The 24,330-nt window shown below is 42.0% G+C and overlaps 1 protein-coding gene across 3 annotated transcripts in view; it reads left to right on the top strand.

Annotated features, from left to right (window-relative positions):
- Window positions 1-23,374, top strand: part of LOC114441103 (transducin-like enhancer protein 4) — a 29,367-nt gene extending 5,993 nt beyond the window's left edge. For 2 of the 3 annotated variants that reach the window (XM_028413883.1, XM_028413880.1), the window contains exons 5-20: window positions 4,270-4,332; window positions 7,712-7,786; window positions 8,323-8,527; window positions 11,327-11,343; window positions 14,876-14,998; window positions 15,094-15,147; window positions 15,235-15,387; window positions 15,615-15,744; window positions 15,878-16,065; window positions 16,148-16,224; window positions 16,340-16,589; window positions 16,706-16,953; window positions 18,154-18,301; window positions 19,728-19,878; window positions 19,973-20,049; window positions 20,345-23,374. In XM_028413883.1, coding sequence (XP_028269684.1) covers window positions 4,270-4,332; window positions 7,712-7,786; window positions 8,323-8,527; window positions 11,327-11,343; window positions 14,876-14,998; window positions 15,094-15,147; window positions 15,235-15,387; window positions 15,615-15,744; window positions 15,878-16,065; window positions 16,148-16,224; window positions 16,340-16,589; window positions 16,706-16,953; window positions 18,154-18,301; window positions 19,728-19,878; window positions 19,973-20,049; window positions 20,345-20,452 — 2,067 coding nt within the window. In that variant the 3' untranslated portion in view covers window positions 20,453-23,374. The remainder of the gene's footprint in view (window positions 1-4,269; window positions 4,333-7,711; window positions 7,787-8,322; window positions 8,528-11,326; window positions 11,344-14,875; window positions 14,999-15,093; window positions 15,148-15,234; window positions 15,388-15,614; window positions 15,745-15,877; window positions 16,066-16,147; window positions 16,225-16,339; window positions 16,590-16,705; window positions 16,954-18,153; window positions 18,302-19,727; window positions 19,879-19,972; window positions 20,050-20,344) is intronic. The other variant, XM_028413882.1, reaches the window with a different exon arrangement.
- Window positions 23,375-24,330: the final 956 nt, after the last annotated feature.

The following is a 24,330-nucleotide window of genomic DNA, read 5'->3' as shown; positions in this document are numbered from 1 at the left end:
TAATAAATATGTAATTGATAGGGAACATGTTGATGTCCACCAAGCCCACCATGTTGTGCTGTCATGTTTCTACAGTAGCCCAGCACGGACAAACTTAACACTGATTTTAGAAAGGGACTAAACTAATGGTCATTCTAGGGTCGTCTCCATAGTTTTGTGATGGATATTCAGTTAGCAGCAGTATGCAAACTCACCACTAGATGGCACTGAATCTAACACATTGGTCCTTTAAGGATTTACTGAAAGCCCTTTGTTGCAGCTGATCTCTGATCTGTGTCAAGTCACAGCTGTTTTAAAAAAGGCAAATAAAAGCTTCACGCCTTCACTAATAATAATAAATAACAGTTATGGAGTAATCTATGAGAAGTGTACTCATTCTTTTGAATAGCACATCACATTCATAACAGTTGTTACTAGGGGTGTAAGAAAAAATCGATTCTGTGAAATATTGCGATATTTTATTTGGAGATACTGGTATCAATTTAAGTTGTGGCCAAATCGATTTTTTATTAATTATTTATGAGCAAACATTAATTTCAACATCTTACTTTTGTGGCGCACACTGTCTCTTTCAGCATAAAAACAACTTGAATGTGAGATACAGTTGCATTGTGCAATGTTCTTATAATTAATTAAATTAATTAAACATTTTGTTTTTGTAAAAGATGTATTACTAGTATTCAGATGAGGCTTTCCAAACAAGCTTTCCATACTCTTAAAAATATATACTGTCTTTTTTACTAGGGATGTCTCGATCCGATCACGTGATCGGAAATCGGGCCCGATTACGTGATTTTAGACTTGATCGGAATCGGATGTTGCCTCCCGACCAGGACTCGGATATATATTTATTAGGGCTCTCAAAGTTAACGCCTTCTGTGCAGGTTGGCTCTGTGTCCTGTAGTGTAGCGGTATGACAGTTGCTTTTGGTGCGAGAGGTCCTGGGTTTGAGGTCTCGATGAGCTGCTGCGTGTCTGAAATTACCTAGTGTGGCGCTCTGGAGACACACACACACACACACACACACACAGAGAGACAGGTTTTGCTGCAACGAGTGACTTGCTATTTGCCGCATTTATAGAGAATCTTGAAAGTATCGGATCGGGACTCGGTATCGGCAGATACTCAAAATCAAATGACTCGGACTCGAGGGCAAAAAAAACTGATCGGGACATCCCTATTTTTTACAGTATCGGGATATATCGTATATCGTATTGTATCGTGACATGTGTATCGTGATATGTATTGTATCGCCAGATTCTTGCCAATACACAGCCCTAGTTGTTACTACATTGCCCATGAGCAAGGCACTGCTGCTTCGGTGGAGGCCAATATGTACCGGGCAGCTCCCCGGTGAAGAAGCACTGAGCACTGTAAAAGGGCATGTGTGCTCAGCGAGTCTTCCCTGGATAAACGTTAAATATAAAATGAAAATGTCAGTGTTTTAGGTTGTCTGTGAGAGCGTGTGTGTGCAGCTGCAGCTCTGCACCAATCGCAGGTACGTTGAAGTGAATCTTCCATCTGCTAAATGGCTCCTTATCTCTGCTGACATGCCACATGTCTTTACGCTGTAATATTTTTAAGCACTTACTTAAGTCCTCTGAAGTGCTGCGTTCAAAAGTTCAGGACTCTTCCAGAACGTAAAGCATCATCAGAGTGAATGAGCGCACTTGAATGTCAAACATGTATTTTTCTATAAGTGAATACTGAAGAAATAAATTAAAAAATGGATGCGTTCACACCTGAGGACTGTAGGAATGACAGCAAATACCTGAAGTCTGAATAAGAGGTTATATAAACCTTACATACATAGAGACTGTTCTCTTGCTGTCGTCCCTGACAGCACTTCACACGTAACTTTACCTTCTGCAGATATTTAATGTTCTTTCTCAGGTAGCCACCAGAGGAAACACACGGCTCTGTTATGTAGTTGTGTGCGTTCTCAGTGTTACAAACAAAGCAGGTGATGTTCATCCCTGTGTGCCCATTAGTATGTGCCTCTGTGCGAGTCTTTTGTCTGTGTTTGTGTTTGGACTTGAGTTGCACTGCTAGCACTCCCTGTGGGACAGTGGATCAGGCAATTTCCTGTTTTTAAAAAAATCCTACCTGATCTGGAGAGAGAGAGGGGGGGGGGGGGTGCTGCTGCTGTATAATCTTTAAAAGCCAACCCTTGGGTTCAGTAAAAACATCTGATGAATACAGAGAAGGCTGTGGAGGTGTGTACATATGGATGTGTGTTTGTGTGTATATGTGTGTGTGTGTGTGTTTATGCCGTGCAGTGTTGCTTGTGCTGCTATCTGAGGGGTTTATATCAGTCTGTGGGTTTGCTGTCATTGCCTCTGGGGGCTTCTGTTACCACCGATGCCAAAGCAAAGCTCACCTCTGCCAAGGTTACAAACATGAAACAAGTGATTGACAGGGTTAGAGATGCTTCTTCTGCATTCTGTATTGGATTATCTCACAGAATATGAGGCCTATTTTAATGGTTTATTCCTAATTTATGTAACACATTTTCTTCAAAACTCTCTCTCTCTGTTCCTAATCCTGGGTTTCTATTTACAAATATCCATTAGGCTGATGTTGATTGATGACGGGAGAGTGCAGTAGTGGAGTAACCTTTCAGAGATACTGAGGGATAATATGTACAGCGTGGATTTTTCAGGCTTGTAAGGATATTTAACACTTTCATATTTTTGAATTTTCAAAATGAGATACAACCTTATAGGCTGATGTGTGACATGCATATCATTTCACAGTGGAAAAACCCACTAATAAACACACTGACCTCGCTTACTAAGATACAGAATTCATTCACGTGTCCATCCTGAGCCCAGAGAGGATGGTCAGTGTTGGAAGAGTACTGCTGAACATGTTAACATTTCTGAGTTATGGCCACAGAGATTTCGAGCTTCGACCATCAGTTTGTGCTTTACTTCAAGTGTATTGTTGACCTTTTTACACCTGAGATCTGTAGGAATGACAACAAATACCCGAAGTTTGAATAAGACCTGGACATTTTGACTCGGTAAATATATACAATGCAAATATGTACAGTAATTCTTCGGTGCTGCGGTTGTTTGATTGCACTTCCACACGTCTCTTTATTCGTGTCTTTGGTTTTATTCAGTAACTCTGTGCACATCTTGGCTGTGATGAGCCTTTCAAGGTCAAACATGAAGCTCAAACATAGTTGATGTTCATAAAAGAGGCACTTGACACTAGACGAATAAAAAAGGTGTGTGAGTGCGAGTGTGTAGTATTGATAGAATCTCTGTTTGTGTAGATTGTCTTCCTAAAGCTTTTCGCAGCTCGAAATACAACATAACAAGTGATCGGTCTGTGGATTTCAAAAAACTAAAGAGCACATAGGGTGACTCACTCAACATTTTGTCGACATTTCCGTTTATGTCTGGATACATAATGAGAAATGTGACACCATATATGACTGAATCTTACATTAGACCTCTGGGCTGATACACGGTGCTGACAGTAGTCACTCAGTAATGAAGTTTCATGGCTCATACACTGGTTTAGTGACACTTGTTGCAGTGGAGCTGTGTGCACTGCGCTTCCCAGAGACCGTCAGTAAAGCAAACACTGTTGTAGCGTCTTGTGAGTGAGTTTTGTTCTTTGGAGCAGTAGACCAAACATGTGAAGTTCATTAAAACAAGAACTCAAAGGTGCACTCAAAGCTCTTGTAAGAAACGCAGGGTTAAATGTCTTGCTCAGGGACACCCACAAAGTTCATTAAATCAGTACTTTTTTGATATTTTCAATGTACCCCCACAAAGGGTGGATCTTCTGTCCTAGTCCTGTTGTAATCTGAACTGACCAATCAGGATCCATTAGCAGAACACTAGCATGATATGGTCAAAATGGAAGATGGATGATTATTAATTATTGCAGCCAATGAGCTTCATTCCCTCGACTTCACAGAAGATCTTTACAAGCATCCTCTCAGTGAACTGCAGCTAATTTTTCGTACAGGAAGTGGGACGTCTCTGGTTCTTCTTCTTCCATTTTCTGCAGCTTGACATTTGTTGGTTTTGCTGTTTTCACGTCTCACTGTTCTTCTCTGGTTGATTGAAGTTCCTGAAATTAAAACAGACAACGAAAAGATTTCAGCATTCACATGAAAATAATGTGGGCTATTACTTCAACATAAACCCGGCAGCAGCTGGAGGTTTTCTGGGGAGTACGACGCCTTCTTGTCTAACTGGCGAATTTGAAAATGATTGTGCTCTCTGCTCCCACCTCTTTGTCTTACAGGCGGAGATCGTCAAACGGCTGAACGCAATCTGCGCCCAAGTCATCCCCTTCCTCTCTCAAGAGGTAAGAGACTCAAAAGTGGCTGTCACTGTGTGTTAAGAAGGAAGTGGGTGAGAGAAAGGAAAGAAGACAGAATACATAGAAGGAGGAGAGTGTGGTGGATTGTGAAGCAAGACAGACAAATATGGACACACACATTGCACACAGGCATGTACACACACACACACACACACACAGATTATCCTTGGCTAATCCTCCCTGCTCAGGATAGGCAGATATGCCCTGAACTTATCAAATGTCTCCCACTAACATATGCAGGAGCCAGCGGCTGTGTGTGTGTGTGTTAGAGAAAATACTTTTGTGTTAAAATGCATTATGATTGTGTGCACATACAGTAGTGGGTGTGTTTTATACAGTGTGTTTATTATGGAGTCTTGAGGTGTGTGTGTGTGTGTTTAGCTGATAAATCCATCCTCTGAGGAGTTAACACTATGTGTGTGTGTGTGTTGAGGGGTGGGAACAGCAGGAAGGAGTGAGTGTGGACTCCAAAAGCTCTCCTCCAGATTAGCCATGGATTAGGAGGGTTTAGGGTGGATTAGGAATAATGGCATTAGACTGTGGTGCTGCTACACAGCCCTGAGGCCCGCAGAGAGGGGAGGCAGGGAGAGGAAAGCGCTTTGTTTTGATGCACAGCCTCGTTCACTGCGTGCACACATGTGAAATCGAACACATTCACATTATTATTGTGCAGCAAATCACATCTGCATGTGTTTGTAAGGGGCTCTGTTTTGATTCTGATTTTTGTCATTTTCTGACATTGTTCCTGCGTTTACTTGGAACATTTCTTTGACAGCAGCGTTGTTGTCACTAATAAGATTATATTTTTGCCTATTCCTTCAAAAAAGGGTTTAAAATATGTCATCTACATGTGTAAGCAGGGGGCGGCAGGGTGGTGAGGTGGTTAGCACCCGTTTGATTCTGACTGCGGCCTTTCTGTGTGGAGTTTGCATTCAGCAGGAACTCCGGCTTCCTCCAATGTGCTTAGGATAGTTGGTCATTCTAAATTGCCCGTAGTGTGAGTGTGAATGGTTGTTTGTCTCCATGTTGCAAAGGACTGCTGACCTCTCCAGGGTGTACCCCACCTCTCACCTCCAGCCCCCCGTGACCCTGCACTGCAGGACGAAGCGGGTTGGGATGATGATGGATGTGCAAGCAGGATAACAGGATAGTGTCTATTAGGGCTGTGTATTGGCAAGAATCTAGCGATACAATACATATCACGATACACATGTCATGATACAATACGATATACGACATATCCCGATACTGTAACAAAGACGGTATATATTGCGATATATATATATATATATTTTTCAGAGTATGGAAAGCTTGTTTAGAAAGCCTCATCTGAATACTAGTAATACATCTTTCACAAGAACAAAATGTTTAATTATAATTATTTTGATTATAAGAACATTGCACAATGCTTAAAGAGACAGTGTGCACAACAAAAGTAAGATGTTGAAATTAATGTTTGCTCATAAATAAAAAATCAATTTGGCCACAACTTAAAACGATACCAGTATCTCCAAATAAAATATCGCGATATTTTACAGAATCAATTTTTTCTTACACCCCTAGTGTCTATTATTGTGTATCGTAAACTTAAACAGAGCTCCTATTTGGAGACTTCCCTTCACACTTCCATGTCGTACACTGTGTACTTACATCAGTCACGTATCATTAAATATTTTCATCCTTTCGTTTAGAAATAAAATGAAGCTACACTGTTGCGAATTTTGCTAATTTCGCTTGTTTAACAGCAACAAATAAAAAATTGTGAATGGATTGCATTAATTTTCACAATCATTATGAGAAATGTCACTGCATCCACCCCCTTTAGATGTTATTGTTATTAGACAGCGTGGTCTTTATGTAGGTGGGAGGTTCATTCATATTCTATAACCTGCACATTGTTCAGAGCTGCTTTACTGTTCCATCCCCTCATCCATGTGAAGGCAGTGGGATGGCCGCACTGATAAATCTGCTGTGAAGTCAGGCAGCTGAGACGTTACGTATGATGGTCCGGTGTGTTCGTTAAATCCCAACGATAACAGGAAAGCCAGCATCAGACGTCAGATTACTGGAGCTCGGTGTGCGTCATGGCCTCTTTTCTAGCATTCTTTTAAAGGTTTCTCAGCCGTTTGTGTTTTATTCTTGAAAAGCATCATAGTATCCAACATGATGTGATGATTTACAACATGTGTTTATTGAGCTTAGACTTCAAATAATGTAAAATCTGCACAAAAACAAGATGGTTTCTGATGCTGGTTCTGCTGTCAGCCTTTGTTCTTAGCTAGTACACATCACCTTTATAAGAGTCTATTAGATTACTTAGGTTCATCCCAGGTCTGTAATTATTAGTGTTATTGATAAAATGGTGTAATTTGCCAATATTCAGTGGAGTGATGGATCTTTTCATGTGTGTGTGTCACGTTCAGGCGGGTTACAGACTGCAGAGGTGTAGCTGAACTCGATGGTCAGGTTCATTTCCACACCTGATAAGCTCTTTCATCTCTGGCCTACTTTGATGTTTTGCGCTCCTGGATGAATCTTGCTGCTCTTGCTCGCTCTCTGTCTGGATCTGTCTCCCTCTCTCTCTCTCTCTCTCTCTCTCTCTCTGTACCCTTTGTATGACTTTGCCCTGGTAGCTGTCTGTCTCTCTGAGTCTCACTCTCTTCAAATGAGTGTTGAAGTTTTCTTCAGCTTTACCTCTTTGAGGTGTGTGAGCGGAGCTCAGGAGAAAACAGAAACATGTGAGACCGCTGTGCCCACATGCTGCAGGTGGATGGCTCATTCAAACATCCACCTGTTTTCTTCCAAACACAGATGTAATTAACTGACCTGTGCGGGTTACACTTGACCAGCTACAGCAGTAAATCCCAATTAGCTGTGAGCTGCTTTTTTTTTCTCGAGTTTTAATGAACACACTGCGAGGAAGAGCTCAGACAGCAGAGGTGGTTTTATGTCCACAAGTATGGTAAAGAAAGACAAAACATTGTCTTATAGAAGGTTTTAAATATGACATATTCTGTGGGATTATTACTTGTTCCAGTTTGTCCTGGGCCGTTTTTATTCCACAGCCTCAAGTGGAAAATGTTTGCAAGATGAAAATAAAACTTGGTTGTTGTCGTTTAATGAATCCACTTAATAATAATGCATTTCATGATGACAAAACGTTTGCATTGTTGTCGTCTTTAATCTCAATCTGGGTGTGGAAGATTGTAACACTGTATTAGCCATTTTGTCATAATCTTCATAACCAGTCTCTTTAAAATTCAGATTTCTTATTTTGTCTTTGTCTTAGCTGCCTGTTGTTGTTGTTGTTGTTGTTGTTGTTGTTACTCCATCTCTTCTCATTATTTCTGTCTGTCTGTCTTAGCATCAGCAGCAGGTGGTGCAGGCAGTGGAGAGGGCCAAACAGGTCACCATGGCTGAACTAAACGCCATCATAGGGGTGGGTGTACTGCACACACACACACACACACACATGCACACACACTGAAATAGGAGATAGGTCGACCATTTTGAAACGAGGTTGGAGATCAATAGGAAGATGATCATGTGAAGTGCAGCTGTGCAGTAGTGGTGATGAAGGGCATGCAGAATGAATGATGATGATGAAATGCATTTACTACAAGAGCGATTAGTGACCTTGATTTTTTTTTTGTGTTTTATTCATTCAATAAACTGGCCGGCATCTTCATCTCTGATGAGTCCTTGTTGAGATACTGGCTCAGGCTCATATTTTTAGGAAAACATGTTGACAATTAAACAACAGTAGTTGTATTTTCACATGCCACTTGTTGCTTGGTGACAATTATTGGTCAATTTAAGCTTATCACAGTGATTATGAGTTAACATATGCTCAGCAATTACAGCAGAAATTCCCTATATTTTTATTTTTCTTCCCTCTTTTCTTCATCCCACCTACTTGTTTGTGTTCAATCAATATTTAAGTCCTAATCAGTTTTTTCTCTGTGTGTGCTTCAGCAGCAACAGCTCCAGGCTCAGCACCTCTCCCACGGCCACGCCATACCAGTCCCTCTCACGCCCCATCCGGCAGGCCTGCAGCCCCCTCTGCCCCCCGGGGCCAGTACTGCCAGCCTGCTGGCTCTGTCCTCTGCCCTGAGCCACCAGCTGCCACTCAAAGATGACCGAAAACACCACGATAACAACAGCGAACCACACGCAAGAGGTAAATGCCGCTCTGTTTGCTGCTCTGCAGGTGTTGATTTTGGCTTCTCTGCTACAGCAGCTGAAATACGCTTCATCGTGCACTGCTGGCTGTTAATCTGACACAGGAGGAGTTAGTGTTAAATTTAACCTCTGATCAATGATTACATTCACAATAAAATCCCAGTTATCCTGGATTTTTCATTTCATTTTATTTTCATTTTATTTGAGACAGAGTAAATAAATACAGATATTAATAGTACAATATTACAATTTCAAGCCTGGATTAGTTATATTTTCCGAGGATTGAACACAATGCATTCAACACTCAGAAATTTGAACCTTGAATTTTATAATATGTCATAATTTAACACACACTGTGCCGCTCTATTTCACTCATAAGCAGATGCTAAATAGCCATAAACACACACGCATACATCTTCTCCTTCGTTAATGATCCTGAACCTATTTTACATGTCTGGAATATTCAGGCGGTGTTATGAGTTATATCACGACTTGTACTTGCTGATGCTTAATTGTTATTACTTTGAATGAACAGCAGTTAAAACAATTACACCCTGATTTGTCATTATGCCACTTTAATTGGCCTAATAGAGCGCAATACACAACCACCATGATGCCTCTTTTCTTCTGCACACACGGAGCGCCTCTAATTCTTCTCTGAGCTGACTTTGAGCTCAAGCATTTAATTACTGTTCATACAGAGTGTGTGTGTGTGTGTGTGTGTGTGTGCACCAGCACTTAATTACTCTGTTGCAGCATGGCTGTGAGGGTTTTTACAGTGCAGTAGAGCAGTTAACCTTGCCCTATAGCTGCAGTAAAGCTAACAGCTGCTAACTCAGGTAATACTCGTCTGCATTAGGAGCACAATCAATATCAATTCAATTCTATCTCCAGCTGAGATCCTGAGAAGGAGTGTGCGCGTGCGAGCGTGAGGAGGCTTCTTAGGTTTAGAACCATTTTGTTACTGTTACTCGTACTGTTTGGACCTCCTGGACTCCTTCATTTGCACATCTAGTAATTTTCCTATTTTGGTGTGCTGTGCTGACAGACAGACCGAGGCCATAGTGCACAAAGGCTTCTAGACTGAATCTTAATTAAGCAACATGTAGTGTGTGTGTGTGTGTGTATGTGTGCTGTATGTGCTAAAGCAGACTGCTGCAGTGAGTATGATTGGGAGCACTTTGTCGTCCTCTGACCTTTGGTGTGTTTTCTTAACAAAGCTAGCTGCTACAGTGCTGAATCTGAGACTTTCTTGGAAGGACTGAATATTGTTTGTCGACCCTGGTTTGAATTATATTTTAGATTTCCAAATATCACACTCTTTCCTCGAGTGCTCCCAGATGCTGCTGCTGCTGCTGCTACTGTCAGCTCTTTGCCACCACCCTGCTGATCTTTGCATGCACTGCCTGTCTGTAGATTGTAATTGTGTCTCTCTTCCCTGAGCTGTATGAGCCTCTGCCACCTCTGGGACTGAGAAATGAAGCCTATCAGAAACTGCAGTTCCCCACTGCGGCCTCTAGGGCCCATCCCATTGACAGTATATAACTATGGACAAAGCTTCCATGACACATCTAGCTCTTACACCACAGGTTTTTGTGGTGGTGTCCGATTGTCATCATGTTGGCTGTGTCACAGTCCATCAACCTCCAAATACAAGCACAGAGGTGGAGCACATGTGGAGGCTGACAGTCACAGAGAAGGCATCTTATGCTGTGATCTGGCTCCTATCTGTCACTCAAAGCCTATAAATAAAAATACATTTAAAGGTAGGGTAGGAGATTTCATTCTGATGCACTTTTTGTTAAATTAGTGCAACTTCTCTTTACAATCTGATAGCAACCAATTAGTTTGGCAGTTTCACATTAAAACGAAGAATATGAATCATCTGTGGAAGCTATAAAACGCTAAAAACATCAGCCAATCCTCTGGGTGGACCCTGCGCAGAGTATTGTCTGGTTGTCACTCTCTTCCTGCTCTGTGCGCACCAGAGAGGTACGTGCATGATGGCCGAAGTCACAGACCGCAGCTCGTCTTCAGGTAATGCGCGTCCATGTGATTGGGAGGCGTGGCTTCGGGGTGAGCTCCGAGAGAAAGGGGTGTGTTTTTGCTTACAAAATCTGGCTGACTCTCACTGAGTTTTCAAAATCTCCTACCCTACCTTTAATATTATGAATGAGTGAGTCACAAAAAAGACCAAAGCAATGTTTTTCAGCAGTCTGTCAACATGTATATTTCTGTTGTAAAATTGGCTATTTTAACATTATGGGATTGCCCCACTTGTGGAGCTTGCCCCTGGTGGCTAAAGGGGTGAACTGCAGTTTTGACACTTGTACAGCTTCATGTTAAAATGTCTGTTTTTTTATCTCTATGTCACAGCAGTTTAGGGATAAATGGTTACACAACACATTCTAATTATACTAAGAATATGACCATGACCGCTGAGTGACATACACAGGCTTCCTGCTTCCTGCACACACATCAGTCAGACTCAGGAGCACAACAATGAAAAGAGCTGTTTTGTTCTCTTTGTTTGTACCATTTAAAAGAAGCAGATGATTTGTGAGCAAGACATCACTGGCAGGAAACAGAGCCGGTTGTGTGTACGTGTAAGGGTGTGTGTAAATAAGCAACAAGGCGCTTTTTTCCATTAGGAGAAGACCATTTTGTAGTACGAATCCTCTGTGAGTGTGTGTCTGCTATTTTGTGTGTGTGTCTTTTACACATGTTCTTGTGCTTCACACATTGAATGCTTTAATCAGTACATTTTTTTTCTGTCTCATGCCCTCCGCCTCCTCAGACAGAGACTCAGTCAAGGTAAGTCCTTTCTCTTCTTTCTCCTCTTTGTAAAAAGGCATGTTGAAGTACGGCTTCATTTCTCCTCACTCAGCTAACAGATCATTCTCGTTAGACTGCACACCTGCAAAAGATGAAAGGATAGACAAGTAAATTAATTCACTATTTTTTTTTCCCCTGACATTAGGGCATCTGAGGTTTTTCAGCTTCTTTGTTTGATTGTTTTCATTCTATACCGTGTTTTTAATAAGTAGAATGGTTTTTATTGCATTTTATTTGAAAATATTTATTCGCATAATTTCCCTTCAAATAAATGATGATCTCTGAGTCTCTGAGAAAGAAAAAAAAATCACATGTAACAACTGGGAAGAAAAGACACAACTGTGTGGAAGAGAAATCCTGACATGAGCAAAGAAACACACAGCACAGGCTGGTGAGTGAGGGAAGGAGGGAGCAGCGCAACAGATCATCGTTACATCCAGCGCTTGTAGTAATTAGTCCCTTAAGCGGAGCCTTTTTCCCAAGGCAAACATTTGGTTTGTTGAATACTCAATGAGCAGATTAGCATTTCTTTACACCAGCAGCCTGAGCTCACACATACGCAGCTTGTGTGTGTGTGTGTTTTAGCTGTGGTAACAGGAGGAATGTGTTTAGTATGTTGTCTTCAGCACACACACACACACATGATGGGAGTGTGTGTGTGTGTGAGGTGATCAGAAATCAGTGATGAAGCTAGGCAAATGCCTTTCATTAGCACCATGTGAGAACACACACACACAGACACGGAGCTGCTCTTTGACATGGCGGCCAACAGTCACTTCATGAAACCAAAAAAGCCCCTTGTCAGTGGTCTACAGTTGCCTTGGCAACAGTCCACAGAGTGCAGTGTGTGTGTGTGTGAATTGCATGAACATCTGTGCCTTAATGTCCTTGGTGTTAGCACCTCACGCACTGATAAAAGTATGTGGGTGTAAACGGCACCGCATGTGTGTGTGTGTGTGTTGTCAGTTATGTAGTCACAGTGTGTTCAAGGACCGCACCTTGTCAGACCTTTTGTTAGCGATGGTAGGCTTGAGTGCACTTCTCGGATGAAGCTAATTGTTCGTTGAGTTGTGTCTTTGCTTGTGGATTTTTTTTTCTTTGAAGTGACCTTAAACATGATGTACATGTGCAAAACCACATCTTTAAAAAAAAGATGAGGCATGAATTAGTAACAAAGCTGCCTGGTTTAATTTAGCCCGACCTCCTGTAAGCAGTCAACACATCGCAGCAAGCTGTTTGCTGCAGCTGCCCTCAAATGTTGTGTGCTTCTTTGACTTGGTGTAGTCACCAGTAAACAAGCTGTAAAAAAAAAAAGCTCTGTATACAGTGTGCAGGCTGGCCTTCCATGCTGCGCTGGCCGCATAATAAAAAACTAGTTGAACAGGGTGAGGGATGGATTAAACCAAATGACTTGACTCTCCACCCAGAGTTCTAAAGAGGGTTCTGAGAAGCAATTTCCAAAATACAAGGCAAAGACACATCGTGTTTATTTTCTCTGATGTTTAGAGGTAATCTGGTAATCTCACATGCACGTGTGAAGAGGATTTACTAGTTAGACAGGTTCACACAGGTTTGCTTTAGCATTTCTAATTTTGTTTTTGCTAATTTTTGATGTGTGATTAAACACAAAAAACAAAAATAGTATTTATTTATTTTAATTACATTATGCCTATTCATGGGCGTGACCACCTTGAGTGACAGCCAGGTGCCAAATCTCAGCACTCTCAAGCCGCCTTCTTCCGTCATGCTCCACCTCTTTGCCTGTATTTGGAGCTTTGGTGGACTGATGATGCCAACATGGCGACCGCTGGAGCCTCCCACAGAGGCTCAAAACAGAGCTTGAGAGGTCTATAGATAAATGCCGTCTATGGATGAACCACTAACATCTAACGTTTGTTGGCGTCCAGTTTATGATGTCCAGCAAGTTGAGTATTGACGACAGAAACGTGGTCACACTGAGCCTCTGCACACTGGAGGTGACAGATATCATCATCAGGACCTGCAGAATCAATTTGAAGTCAAATATAATTACCATGTGAATGAAGATGAATCCTTTGACTCAGCCACACCACAGAGCCCTTCACAGCCACAGTGCTTGTACTGCCAGCGGCGCCTTCATTTGTCTGCGCAGTGAAATTAATTTGCTTTGATGTTTTTGAAAGAGCTAATTTGCAGGCTAATTAATCTAATCAGTCTGGAAAGAGGGCATGTGTGTGTGTGTGAGAGAGAGAGAGAGAGAGAGAGAGAGTGAGAGAGTGTGGGGCTGAGCGGTCTTACACACACACACACACACACACCTGTACACACACTTCACATTATTTACACATACAGAGTGCTAAGATGTGGTAGCTACTACAACAAGTGCTGCCTGACCACACACACACACACACACACTGATCCACGCTCCCCACCCCACAGATCTTTGTCATCAACACTTGCAGCACGGCAAAGGGCAGTGGAAAGGTTACAAGCGTGAGTTAGTGGAAAGGTCGAGCTAAAGGTCCTGCTTTATTTTTCTTTTCTCTGTCCATCGTCTGCTGGGTAAGGAGCGCCTCCCAATGAGAGGGAGAGAGAGAGAGAGAGAGAGAGAGATCAGCGGAGACGGGCTGAGCAGGAGGGGAAATGTTTAGTTGACCTTATTTTGATCTTTGCTTCTCAAAGAAGATTAATCCTTCAGTAATGGTATTTAAAGGATGCCATATGTGATTAACAACAAGAGACATCAGTGGCACTGCTCTCGCCTGATTCCCTGATGGCGCGCAGTCACACGCTGTCGAGGATGCTGCGTGTCTTGGGCTTTTTTTGTGTGCGACACACTAACAGTGAAATGGTCTTGACAGGCAGTGATGTGGAAATCTGGCAGAGCAGTTATGTCTTATTCTCTCGTTCTGTTTGTAGGAGCCACATTTCCCCCACTTTAACTTTAAAAATAGAAGTGGTGACACACTCAGAAGCCATGAAAGTCCTGTGTCATATATTGCCTTTCACCGTGGCTTGGAGGAATATGAGAAATTTGTCCCAACCAATCATTTTCTTTAACAGATAGTTTGATGTATACACCTTTTTTAATCTTATTTTATATTTCTAATATTTTTATATTATTGGCATTCATAGTGGAGAAAGCAGACAAGTCGGGGTGTAGACCTGGTGGTGCTGGAGGAGAAGGCTGGAGAGTGGGTGAGAGGAGGGCTTGAGCTGGCGTGGATCTGGCAGTGATCCTTGGGTGGAGGAGGGTTGCCGAAGCATTGAATTTGCTGAGTGAGTGAGCGACGGGGCAACAGCTAATTGGTGAGGGAGGTGCTCGCTATTAATCACCTGACCAGAGTAGGAGGATGGAGAGAGGGAGAGCGAGAGAAGGGCGGAGAAGGGGAAACGGTCACAAATGAAAACAGTCTACAGACATTTGTTGAAGTGTCACAGTTGTAGTGTGGTGTTTCTGTTACCATTTTAGAGACTTTAAAATACAAAGGTCACTTAAGTCTGTTAAGTATGTACACGTTCGCTCTTCCAGAGCTCATCTGTGTCTCCATCAGCCAGTTTTCGGACTGGAGAAAAACACCGGAGTTCAAGTGATTATACCTCAGACAGCAAAAAACAGAAGACAGATGATAAGGAGCCCTTATCGACACGCTACGTGAGTGACCACATCCTTGATTTACATCTTTGATTAATATTCATTTAATGAGGAGTTGGATACAGTTGTGCTGCTTCTTTGTGTGTCCATCACAGGAGAGCGATGGAGAGAAGAGTGATGACAACCTTGTAGTCGATGTCTCCAATGAGGTACAGAGCAGTTTTCTCTTTGGTCAGTTACCTGATCAGGAAGGGAAAAAATGATCTCATCTCTTTACCTGTGCTCACCCACCACAGGACCTGGCGTCTCCTCGTGGAAGTCCCGCCCACTCTCCTCGGGAGAACGGCTTGGACAAGAGTCGCCTGTTGAAGAAAGATGCGCCTCTGAGTCCTTCCTCCATCGCTTCCTCCAGCAGCACACCTTCATCCAAGTCCAAAGAGATTAATGTGGTGAGTCATTTGGGTAATTATGGCTGCGTGATCTTCGCTTTCATTAGTTCTCATGGTAGTTTTCTATTTTTAGACATTCAGAAACATGATTAGCAGTTAGTAGGTTTAAAAAGATCTGCATGAAAACACATAGATCAGGTGCAGAAAGCAGCACTAACTGTCTTATTACATGATTATAAATTGAAATATTTCTGCACAGCTATCACATTTGCTGTTTTGTGTTATAGAATGAGAAGTCCACAACTCCTGTGTCCAAGTCCAGCACCCCCACGTCTCGCTCCGAAGCCCCCACCCCCAGCAGCACCTCCACCCCGGGCCTGAGGCCTGCACCCAGTAAACCGACGGGTGTTGAGCTCGGTGAGTGTTACAAACCATAAAAAAACTCAATCATATGAGCTGCTGTATGAATCAATAAGCATCAGTTATCATGAGGGATGTTTTTGGAAAATTAAAAACCACGTCACTATGACATCACAACCTCTCTCCGTAGCTCCTGGTCTGCGCACGCCGCTCGCCGTGCCCTGCTCGTACCCCGGTCCATTTGGAATGGTTCCTCACCCGGGTATGAACGGAGAGCTGAGCGGGGCCGGAGCAGCCTACAGTGGTCTGCACAACATCTCCCCACAGATGAGTGCAGTGGCTGCCGCTGCTGTGGCGGCCTACGGACGCACACAAGTGGTAGGTTCACTTTTTGAAGTGGTTGAAAATGTATGGAAACAGGTGTGCATTGCTAGATTTTAAATGGTCTCGTGTTCTTCAGGTGGGATTCGACCCTCACCACCACATCCGTGTCCCCGGCCTTCCTCCAAACCTGTCAGGCATTCCTGGAGGAAAACCGTACGTTTCCTTTCTTTACAGTCACTCTGCAGTTTACAGAATGATCTTTTATTCCCTCGTGCTCACTGGCTCTTTGCTTCCTCGCCTCTCTTTATGACCCTTTTCATTCCTCCAGAGCCTACTCCTTTCATGTGAGCGCTGATGGACAAATGCAGCCTGTGCCTTTTCCTCCGGATGCACTGATTGGCCCGGGCATCCCACGCCACGCACGACAGATCAATACTCTCAGCCACGGGGAGGTGGTGTGTGCTGTTACTATCAGTAACCCGACACGCCACGTCTACACCGGCGGCAAGGGCTGCGTCAAGGTGTGGGACATCAGTCACCCTGGTAACAAGACCCCTGTATCCCAGCTGGACTGCCTTGTGAGTGAAAACATGGTTCCATCACGTTTAGAATAGGTTTTTTTTTTATATAATTTCTGCTTACAGCTTCAGGTTTCTGTCACTTTTTAATGGTTCTGCTGTGTCTGTCACATCAGAACAGGGATAACTACATACGGTCCTGCCGGCTACTTCCGGATGGACGAACTCTCATTGTCGGGGGCGAAGCGAGCACTCTGTCGATCTGGGATTTGGCCACACCGACCCCTCGCATCAAAGCAGAGCTAACCTCATCAGCACCCGCATGTTATGCTCTGGCCATCAGCCCTGACTCTAAAGTCTGTTTTTCCTGCTGCTCCGATGGCAACATCGCCGTCTGGGATCTTCACAACCAGACTCTGGTTAGGTATGGAGCGGGGAAGGATGGGGACTTTTAGGCACAATCTTAGCTGTACAGAATCACAGCTTTAATACGCATAACTTATACTTATAAAATGAGTTGTATACATATTTTTATGAGTGGGGAAATTAGCTATAGAAACCAAATCTGTTTTGTGTGGATCAAACTGTAAACTTGTTTTTTGTAATATTGCCTCTAGTGGCCTTCTGTGGAACTGCAGGCTCAAGGTTCTGAATAGCTACCTTATTGTCTGCTGAAATTACTTAAAAAAACACAATTATTTATTGTTTTTATTTACGTTATTTACATTTTACTTTAACATTTAATGTTTTTCACATATATTAATATATATCGATTCAGTCCCAATATTAGCCACTAAAAATTACTAATTTAAATTTAATAATATAAAAACTAATTTAAATCATCTTTAATTCAAGCACTTTCAAGGTCCATTTTCAAGGCTCTGCGGCCCTCTGTTTTTTTAATGACATTATACATTATACATATCATACAGCCGATGCTCATTCACATGGCAACCTGTCGACATGATGGCGCAGTGATACCTGACTCACTATTTGTGTTTTTGGAGGGCAGACTCACATATAAAAACAGTAACATTAAGCAACTTCAGTATCAGGCTCTCTGATTTTTTATTTGGAATTGTGGTTTTTCATCCAATAAGTAAATTGTTTAGAGATAGAAATACCATTACAAAAGAATTTTAACCCTTGTGCAATATTCGCAAACACTAGCCTTTCGTGTTGTTCGGGACAAAAACGTCCTCTAACTTTAACGGTTTTAAAAATATATCAGATAAATATTTTTTTCATATTTTTTTGCATAGACCTTTTAATTAACTTCAGTTCTGATCAAAAGTAGTGAAAAAATCATTTCCCCCCAGGATTTTAACCCTTTAATCACTAATTTCATAAGGGGTGGTGCTAAAAATTGGAAAAAAAAAAACACACAAAATGGCTCATTTTTAATAGAAAAGGTGAATGTGGACTGGATTTTTTTAAATTACTCTCAGAGGACAGAAATGTCCAGAACAGTGCATAAGGGTTAAGCACTTTATCGAAATACCGAACGCATTTCAAGCATAAAAGCATTTTTTAAGGATTTCAAACCTTGTGAGGACAACATGAGACGATTATCTCAGTCAAAATACAAATGGTGTTGGTATAAAGTGTTGTGTGTGTTCTGCAGGCAGTTCCAGGGACACACAGACGGAGCCAGCTGTATAGACATCTCTAATGATGGCACCAAGCTGTGGACTGGAGGTCTGGATAACACCGTCCGGTCCTGGGACCTTCGAGAAGGACGGCAGCTGCAGCAGCATGACTTCACCTCCCAGGTACACTCACACACACACACACACTCTTCCTTTAGCGCTGCTATAAATGATCAGCTCTTGTGTAGCAGCAGCTTGCAGGTGCGCGTCATGTGATCAAACAGCTTGGTTTTTGCACAGATGTCTATTATTATTATTATTTTTATGATTATTTGGTGGTTAAATGAAAGTGAAATGTCACAGATTGATGAAAATTGTGCATTGCAGGACAAGTCAGTGCCATTTGCAGTTACAGTGTGATTACTGTCTCAGGTTGTGATTTATTGCAGTCATTACAAGCTGCAGTTCAGAACATTTAACCTCCACTAAAGGCCAGACTGAGCTGCTTTTTTTTGTCATGTCCTCCAATACTTTTAACACTAATAGTACTCACAGTTAGACTGTAGTTTTTTCAGGTGAGGAAAAAACCAGTAATAATAGACCATTACTGCAATTTTTCTGAATAGACCCATTCCACAACCTGACTGTGCACATGAGTGTGAATTAAAGGGAGATCAGAGAGGGCAGGCCGGACAGGGAGAGGCTCATGTTTTCCAGGAATATATGTTCCAACCAAACTCCCACATCCACCCTCTCTGCAGCTTCAGCAACTTAAACACTAGTCTTCTGGGGAAAAAAAAAGTTGTGGTTGACGTTTGTCAAGCCGACGTGCGTTCTTAGTGCGTGTTTGTGAGGCTGGATACGTTTACGGAGCATCCCCCTATTCCACACATGATTAAATTAATATTATGATAAATAAATACAGCACATCTTTCTGTAAATGGTCTGCTCTAGCCAACAGTAGGGCTGCAACTAATGACAATTTCAGTAATAGTCGACGACTTTGGACCGCTAATTTGTCATCGAATTATCCGCCTCCATGCTGCCGCTACAATGTATAAAGCTGAACATCTTGGGCTGAAGTCCTGGGTTCATTTTTGTGTGTGTGTCCCTGCTCATTCACACATCTGCCCAAAGCGCATTGCTGCTGACTCCACACGGTTCTCATACAGTCTGGAACAACTTTCCCTCCACACCAACCGGCAGACGGCTCATCCTGGTTTCAAACCCATGACCTCTTGCACCCACAAAGCGCCAATCATCCCACTACACCACAAGCCAGAGAATCATTGCCTGCTGCAAATGCACTACACGTGCATGCTATGCGATGACGTCACTAACATCGACTATTAGTCGACTAGTCGTTGCAGCCGTAGCCATCAGTTTGCTGAAATTGACTGAACAATATAAAAAGCTGCCCTCAAAAATGTGCTTAAATGATGCATTCTAACAGGACTATTAGTAGGATAATTATATTCATCAAATATTGTATTTCAATTCTCACCAGCCATCATGCAGTCAAATATATCTTCCATACATTTATATAAGATATAGCTATGTATGATATGTATGTGCCATTAAATGTGTGAATGCTGGGTTCCGGTTGCAGATCTTCTCGCTGGGATACTGTCCAACGGGCGAGTGGCTGGCAGTGGGGATGGAGAACAGCAACGTGGAGGTCCTGCATGTCACCAAACCCGACAAGTACCAGCTCCACCTGCACGAAAGCTGTGTGCTGTCACTCAGATTCGCGCACTGTGGTAAGATGATTCTGCTTTCTCACATGTTATTAAAACGAAGGGTTTAGTGTGGGATCATTTAAATGGAAGGTGTTTAATGAGGACTTCTCTGCAGGTAAATGGTTTGTGAGCACAGGAAAAGACAATCTACTCAATGCATGGAGAACTCCATATGGAGCCAGCATATTCCAGGTAAGTGTGAAAGAATGTAAACATGAATGACAAGCAGCTGAGAAGTGGAGTGCAGTTTAACAGCCTGGAGGCCACAGGTTTTATTGAAATATCTTTGAGAGGGGCCATGAACGACACCTTTCTGCTAAATGTAAAAAAAAATTTAAAAGAAACTTAGTAAACCGAAGGAGAATCAGAAATATTAAAGAGCCCTCATCACAGCGTGGGAAAGAAAAGGAGGAGTAACTAGCTGCTGAACACCTATCTGTGGCATGCACGACCTTTGACCTTTTTTTCTTTTTCACACCTCTTTTAGTCAAAGGAGTCGTCTTCAGTGCTGAGCTGCGACATCTCCACAGATGATAAGTACATTGTGACAGGTTCAGGAGATAAGAAAGCAACCGTCTACGAGGTCATCTACTAGAAGAGCGGCTGACATTAAACCACCATTTTTAATGTGTGTAAAATAGATTTGAATGGAACAAGCCTTCATGGAATGCGACTTTTTTCGACCTCGTGGATTAAAAACAAACAAGTGGAACCAAGCACAGACATTTTTGTGTTCTTCTTCTTCTTTTTTTTGTGAGGAGGAGTGAATGTCCATGTGAGTCTGGAGTGGATGCTGTAGGTCAGAGAACATTTCTTTAAAACCTCTGATGTATTTGTATTTTTTTTCCCTAACATGCAAATGAGCTGCTGCAACACAAGCGCCATTGTCCTATACAATAATTTGTCTAAATGTACTTTGTATATACCTGGAGGCTGAAAAACGACAGATGTAAATGAGGTGGCAGATCAGGGCTGGATCATTCCTGGGAAACTCATTCACAATATTAACCCATGTTTATTCTAAGATCACAGCAACTCCATCTTGTTTTGGTGTGTTGGGTGTCTGCTGCAGCTGACCTTTCCTCTCATCCTGACCGCCTGCATCCTTTCTGTGCCTAATTGCGTCTTGCAGAGGCGTCGCATTCATTTGTGAGGATGAAGCGATGTGGGAGACAGTAGAGAACCAATTATGCACCAAAAAGATAAGAGGCTTCATTCAAAACCATGTTGAAATGTTCTTAATAATAGGAGCTCCAACACCAGTATAGGTGAGGGTCATCCAATGAAATCCTTCCTCTAGTTGACGATGAAGATTTGATGCTAATTAGTGGACGGCAGAACAAATAGCATAATGCTAACTGATTTATAGGAACTTTAACAGAGCACCAATAGGGACTGACAAATAGTGGCTATTAATGGATAATCCTGTACTTAAAAAAAATTGGCAGCTAGCATTATGCTGTTATCAATTTCGGTAAGTTAGAGTCAGACCATCAGCTTAGCTTAGCATAAAGGCTAAGCTTTGTCCAGATTATGCACAGTAGGAGTAGATTGCTGTTCCTGTGAGGTTAAAATAAGATGGCATGCTAAACACTGGTTGTTTCCTCCTGCTTCTTTAAGGCTTTAAGCTAAGCTAACCATAGCTTGCCATAGCCTCAGATTAATCAGAGTATTGATCCTCTGATGTAAACCTCATCTTCAGATGTGTGCATTTCCTCCATCTTTTATTTTCTACCTTTGTTTGCGTACATTTTTATTTGTATTTTGTTCAGGTGTGACCTCAGTGTGATGTGTGTGTGTGTGTGTGTGTCTGGTTTCGACCCTGTGGGAACTGATCAAACTAACAAGCCTGCTCTCTCTATGTCCTCACTACTGACTGACCTGTGCACTTGGTTGGGTCCCTCCGTTCGGGACCCTCCAGATGCTTGCTGGCATCCCCCCACTCCCCTGAGTCCCTGCCTGGATTCTCTGTTAACTCTTTCGTGGTCAGTGGAATGGTGATGATTGCTCTTGGATCGACTTCTTTTGGCTTGTAGATATAACTCAGTGCCTTCATGCTGCTGCGCGTCTGGCCCCGTTCGTCCTTCTCAGTGTTTGATTACATCCAGAGCTGAGCAGTGATGGACTCTCATAGTGGACAGGTGTTTCTGAGTGTACTTGTTGCAGCAATTTAGGAAGAATTTTATCTAAAATAAAAAAAGATCAGTCATTAGCGATGTACTGCAGGAAATCCTCTGCACTTTGAATCATGACCAAGCTTCTCTTTATTTTGTCTGCCTTGCTGAACACGTGCATGTCAACTCTTTGCTACCACAGTCCAGTTACACACTCATCACACTCATCTATCCATAACAAACACAAAAAATGCATAATGGCTTCCTCAGCCCACAGAGACAACATAAAAGGTTTTAGAAATCAAGATGAAGAAATGAACCTTTATTTATTGGCTGTTTATTAATAAAATAAATTAATAAATGACACCTCCCTGCCAGTAGGGGGCGGTGTACCCCAGTGTCCCTGATCCTATAGGTAACCTTGGAACATACAGCTTGCATTGTAAAACTCCTCATTTGTTTCTGTGGACCAGTGCAGCCATCACAGCCTAACATGAGGTTGATATGTTGTTAAAATGTGTGCCTATAAATTAACTCTCTTTTTATGACTGATTATTTCGACACACTCTATTGTGTTGTTAGGAAATTGACTCATCACAATATTTTAGTTTTAACTTGAAATTCTGAGTGTTAAAAACATCTTCAGATGAATCATGAAGAGAAGTCTTTTAACATTTATGAAATTTTACATATAGGAGTCATGTAGCCTATTCTAAACTGTTCAAATGTTTCCTTTGTGTTTCCTATTGGCAAAATCATACATTTATTTAGTTTTTACTGTATATGTCTCTGGGAAACAGAAACCTGAGGCACCTTCTTGTGGTATGTTTCTGTAAATTCTTAAATATGTTCCATTTTTGAGAGCTTGCGTAAATCTCCTCAACTCAACAGTGGGTTTTTGAGCATGTCTTTAAGCTGTTTGCAGAAAATCAATACACATCAGACCTGTTTTTAAAAGTCACGATACTGTCTCCGTAGAAGAGAAGAAAGCCGTCCTTTTCTTTGCAGTATTACCTGTGATACGTCTGACTGCAGACGTATCACAGGTAAGACGTTGGATGTTTTTTGTAAATGTACTCTAAGGAAACGACGTTGTTGGACAGCTTGGTCATCAATGGGTTAAAAGGGGGTTTGGGTTTATAAGGGGGGGAACCTGTTCTAACATATTTCTGTCATTCTTCTGACGCTGCAGGTGGCTTGTTGTGTTCACAGTGTTCGGGTTAGGGTTAGGGTTTCACCTGTGTTTCTCCTTCCCTCTGTTCGCTGCAGTCAGACACGCTTTCAGATTCAGACGACGAGTCGTTCACATGGCTGTCAGTGACTGCTCTCTGCTCTTCAGAGAGTCACACATTCTGATGCCACCTTCATGTGGAGAGAAAAAAAAATGTAAAATACACACTGGCTTTATGTCACACTCATCTGGTTGGCTAACCTGACCTGATACAGAACTGATGTTATAAGGATGTGTGGATCTGAAGGTGTTATAACTTCACTGTAAACATGTAATTATTCCAGCTTACAGCAGAAAGAAACCTCCTGTTGCTATTCAAGTTTTTTCCTTTTTCTTTTCATTCAATACAAAATGCCTTTGCTCTCTTTTTTCTAGTCTGTGGTTGATTTTATTAAATTATTGTGTGAAGTACTTTGTCTGAGGCTGCTTCACTTTTTCTGAATGAGTTTGCTGGATTAAAATGATAAGATTAGATGAAATAAATTTAATTGTAGAACAAAACACACCAGACGTGAACTTCAGAGCGAGTAGTAAATAATTAAAACTATTGTTTTCTAACGTTATAATTGAAAAATAAAAATAAAATCAAATATATTACATGTTAGAATTGCTTCATCTTAGCTGTACCGCTGTGCAAGATAGGTGCTATGCTAGTAATACAATGCTGTGTCTATCCCTGCCAAACAAGTAGCGTATACTACTATGCTAACAATGCTAACAAACATATCTGACAGACTCATTATTATGAGTCCCCACTTTTCAGTGTGTGCCTGGGGCTTTAATATTATGATGGTTTCCCTGACAGTGTAATTTTTACTGAGCTACACCAGATTAACCCCAAAAGCTGCAACATGCTAGACAAGCAGCCAGTTATTTATTTTGCAGTAAAGGGCTCTCTGCCCTTGAAACAAAGTTATCATGCCCTGTGGCAAAACTAACACAAGCTTGTCCTTTGATTTTGTTTACTCTTCAGCTTTGACCTACTTTTGAACTACACTTCACTCTGAATCCACCTGAGCAGAAATCAGAATGAACTGGCCCCATAAAGTGCTGGATTATTCCCAGATTATACTGATTAAAAAATACTATTTATATTAACCGTTCGCTTTAAAGCACAGAGTGACAAAC

Source organism: Parambassis ranga, chromosome 9 (assembly GCF_900634625.1).
Source record: "Parambassis ranga chromosome 9, fParRan2.1, whole genome shotgun sequence".
NCBI lineage: Eukaryota > Metazoa > Chordata > Actinopteri > Ambassidae > Parambassis > Parambassis ranga.
Note: the sequence above shows the minus strand (reverse complement) of the source record. Positions and strands in the feature narration are given on the sequence as shown.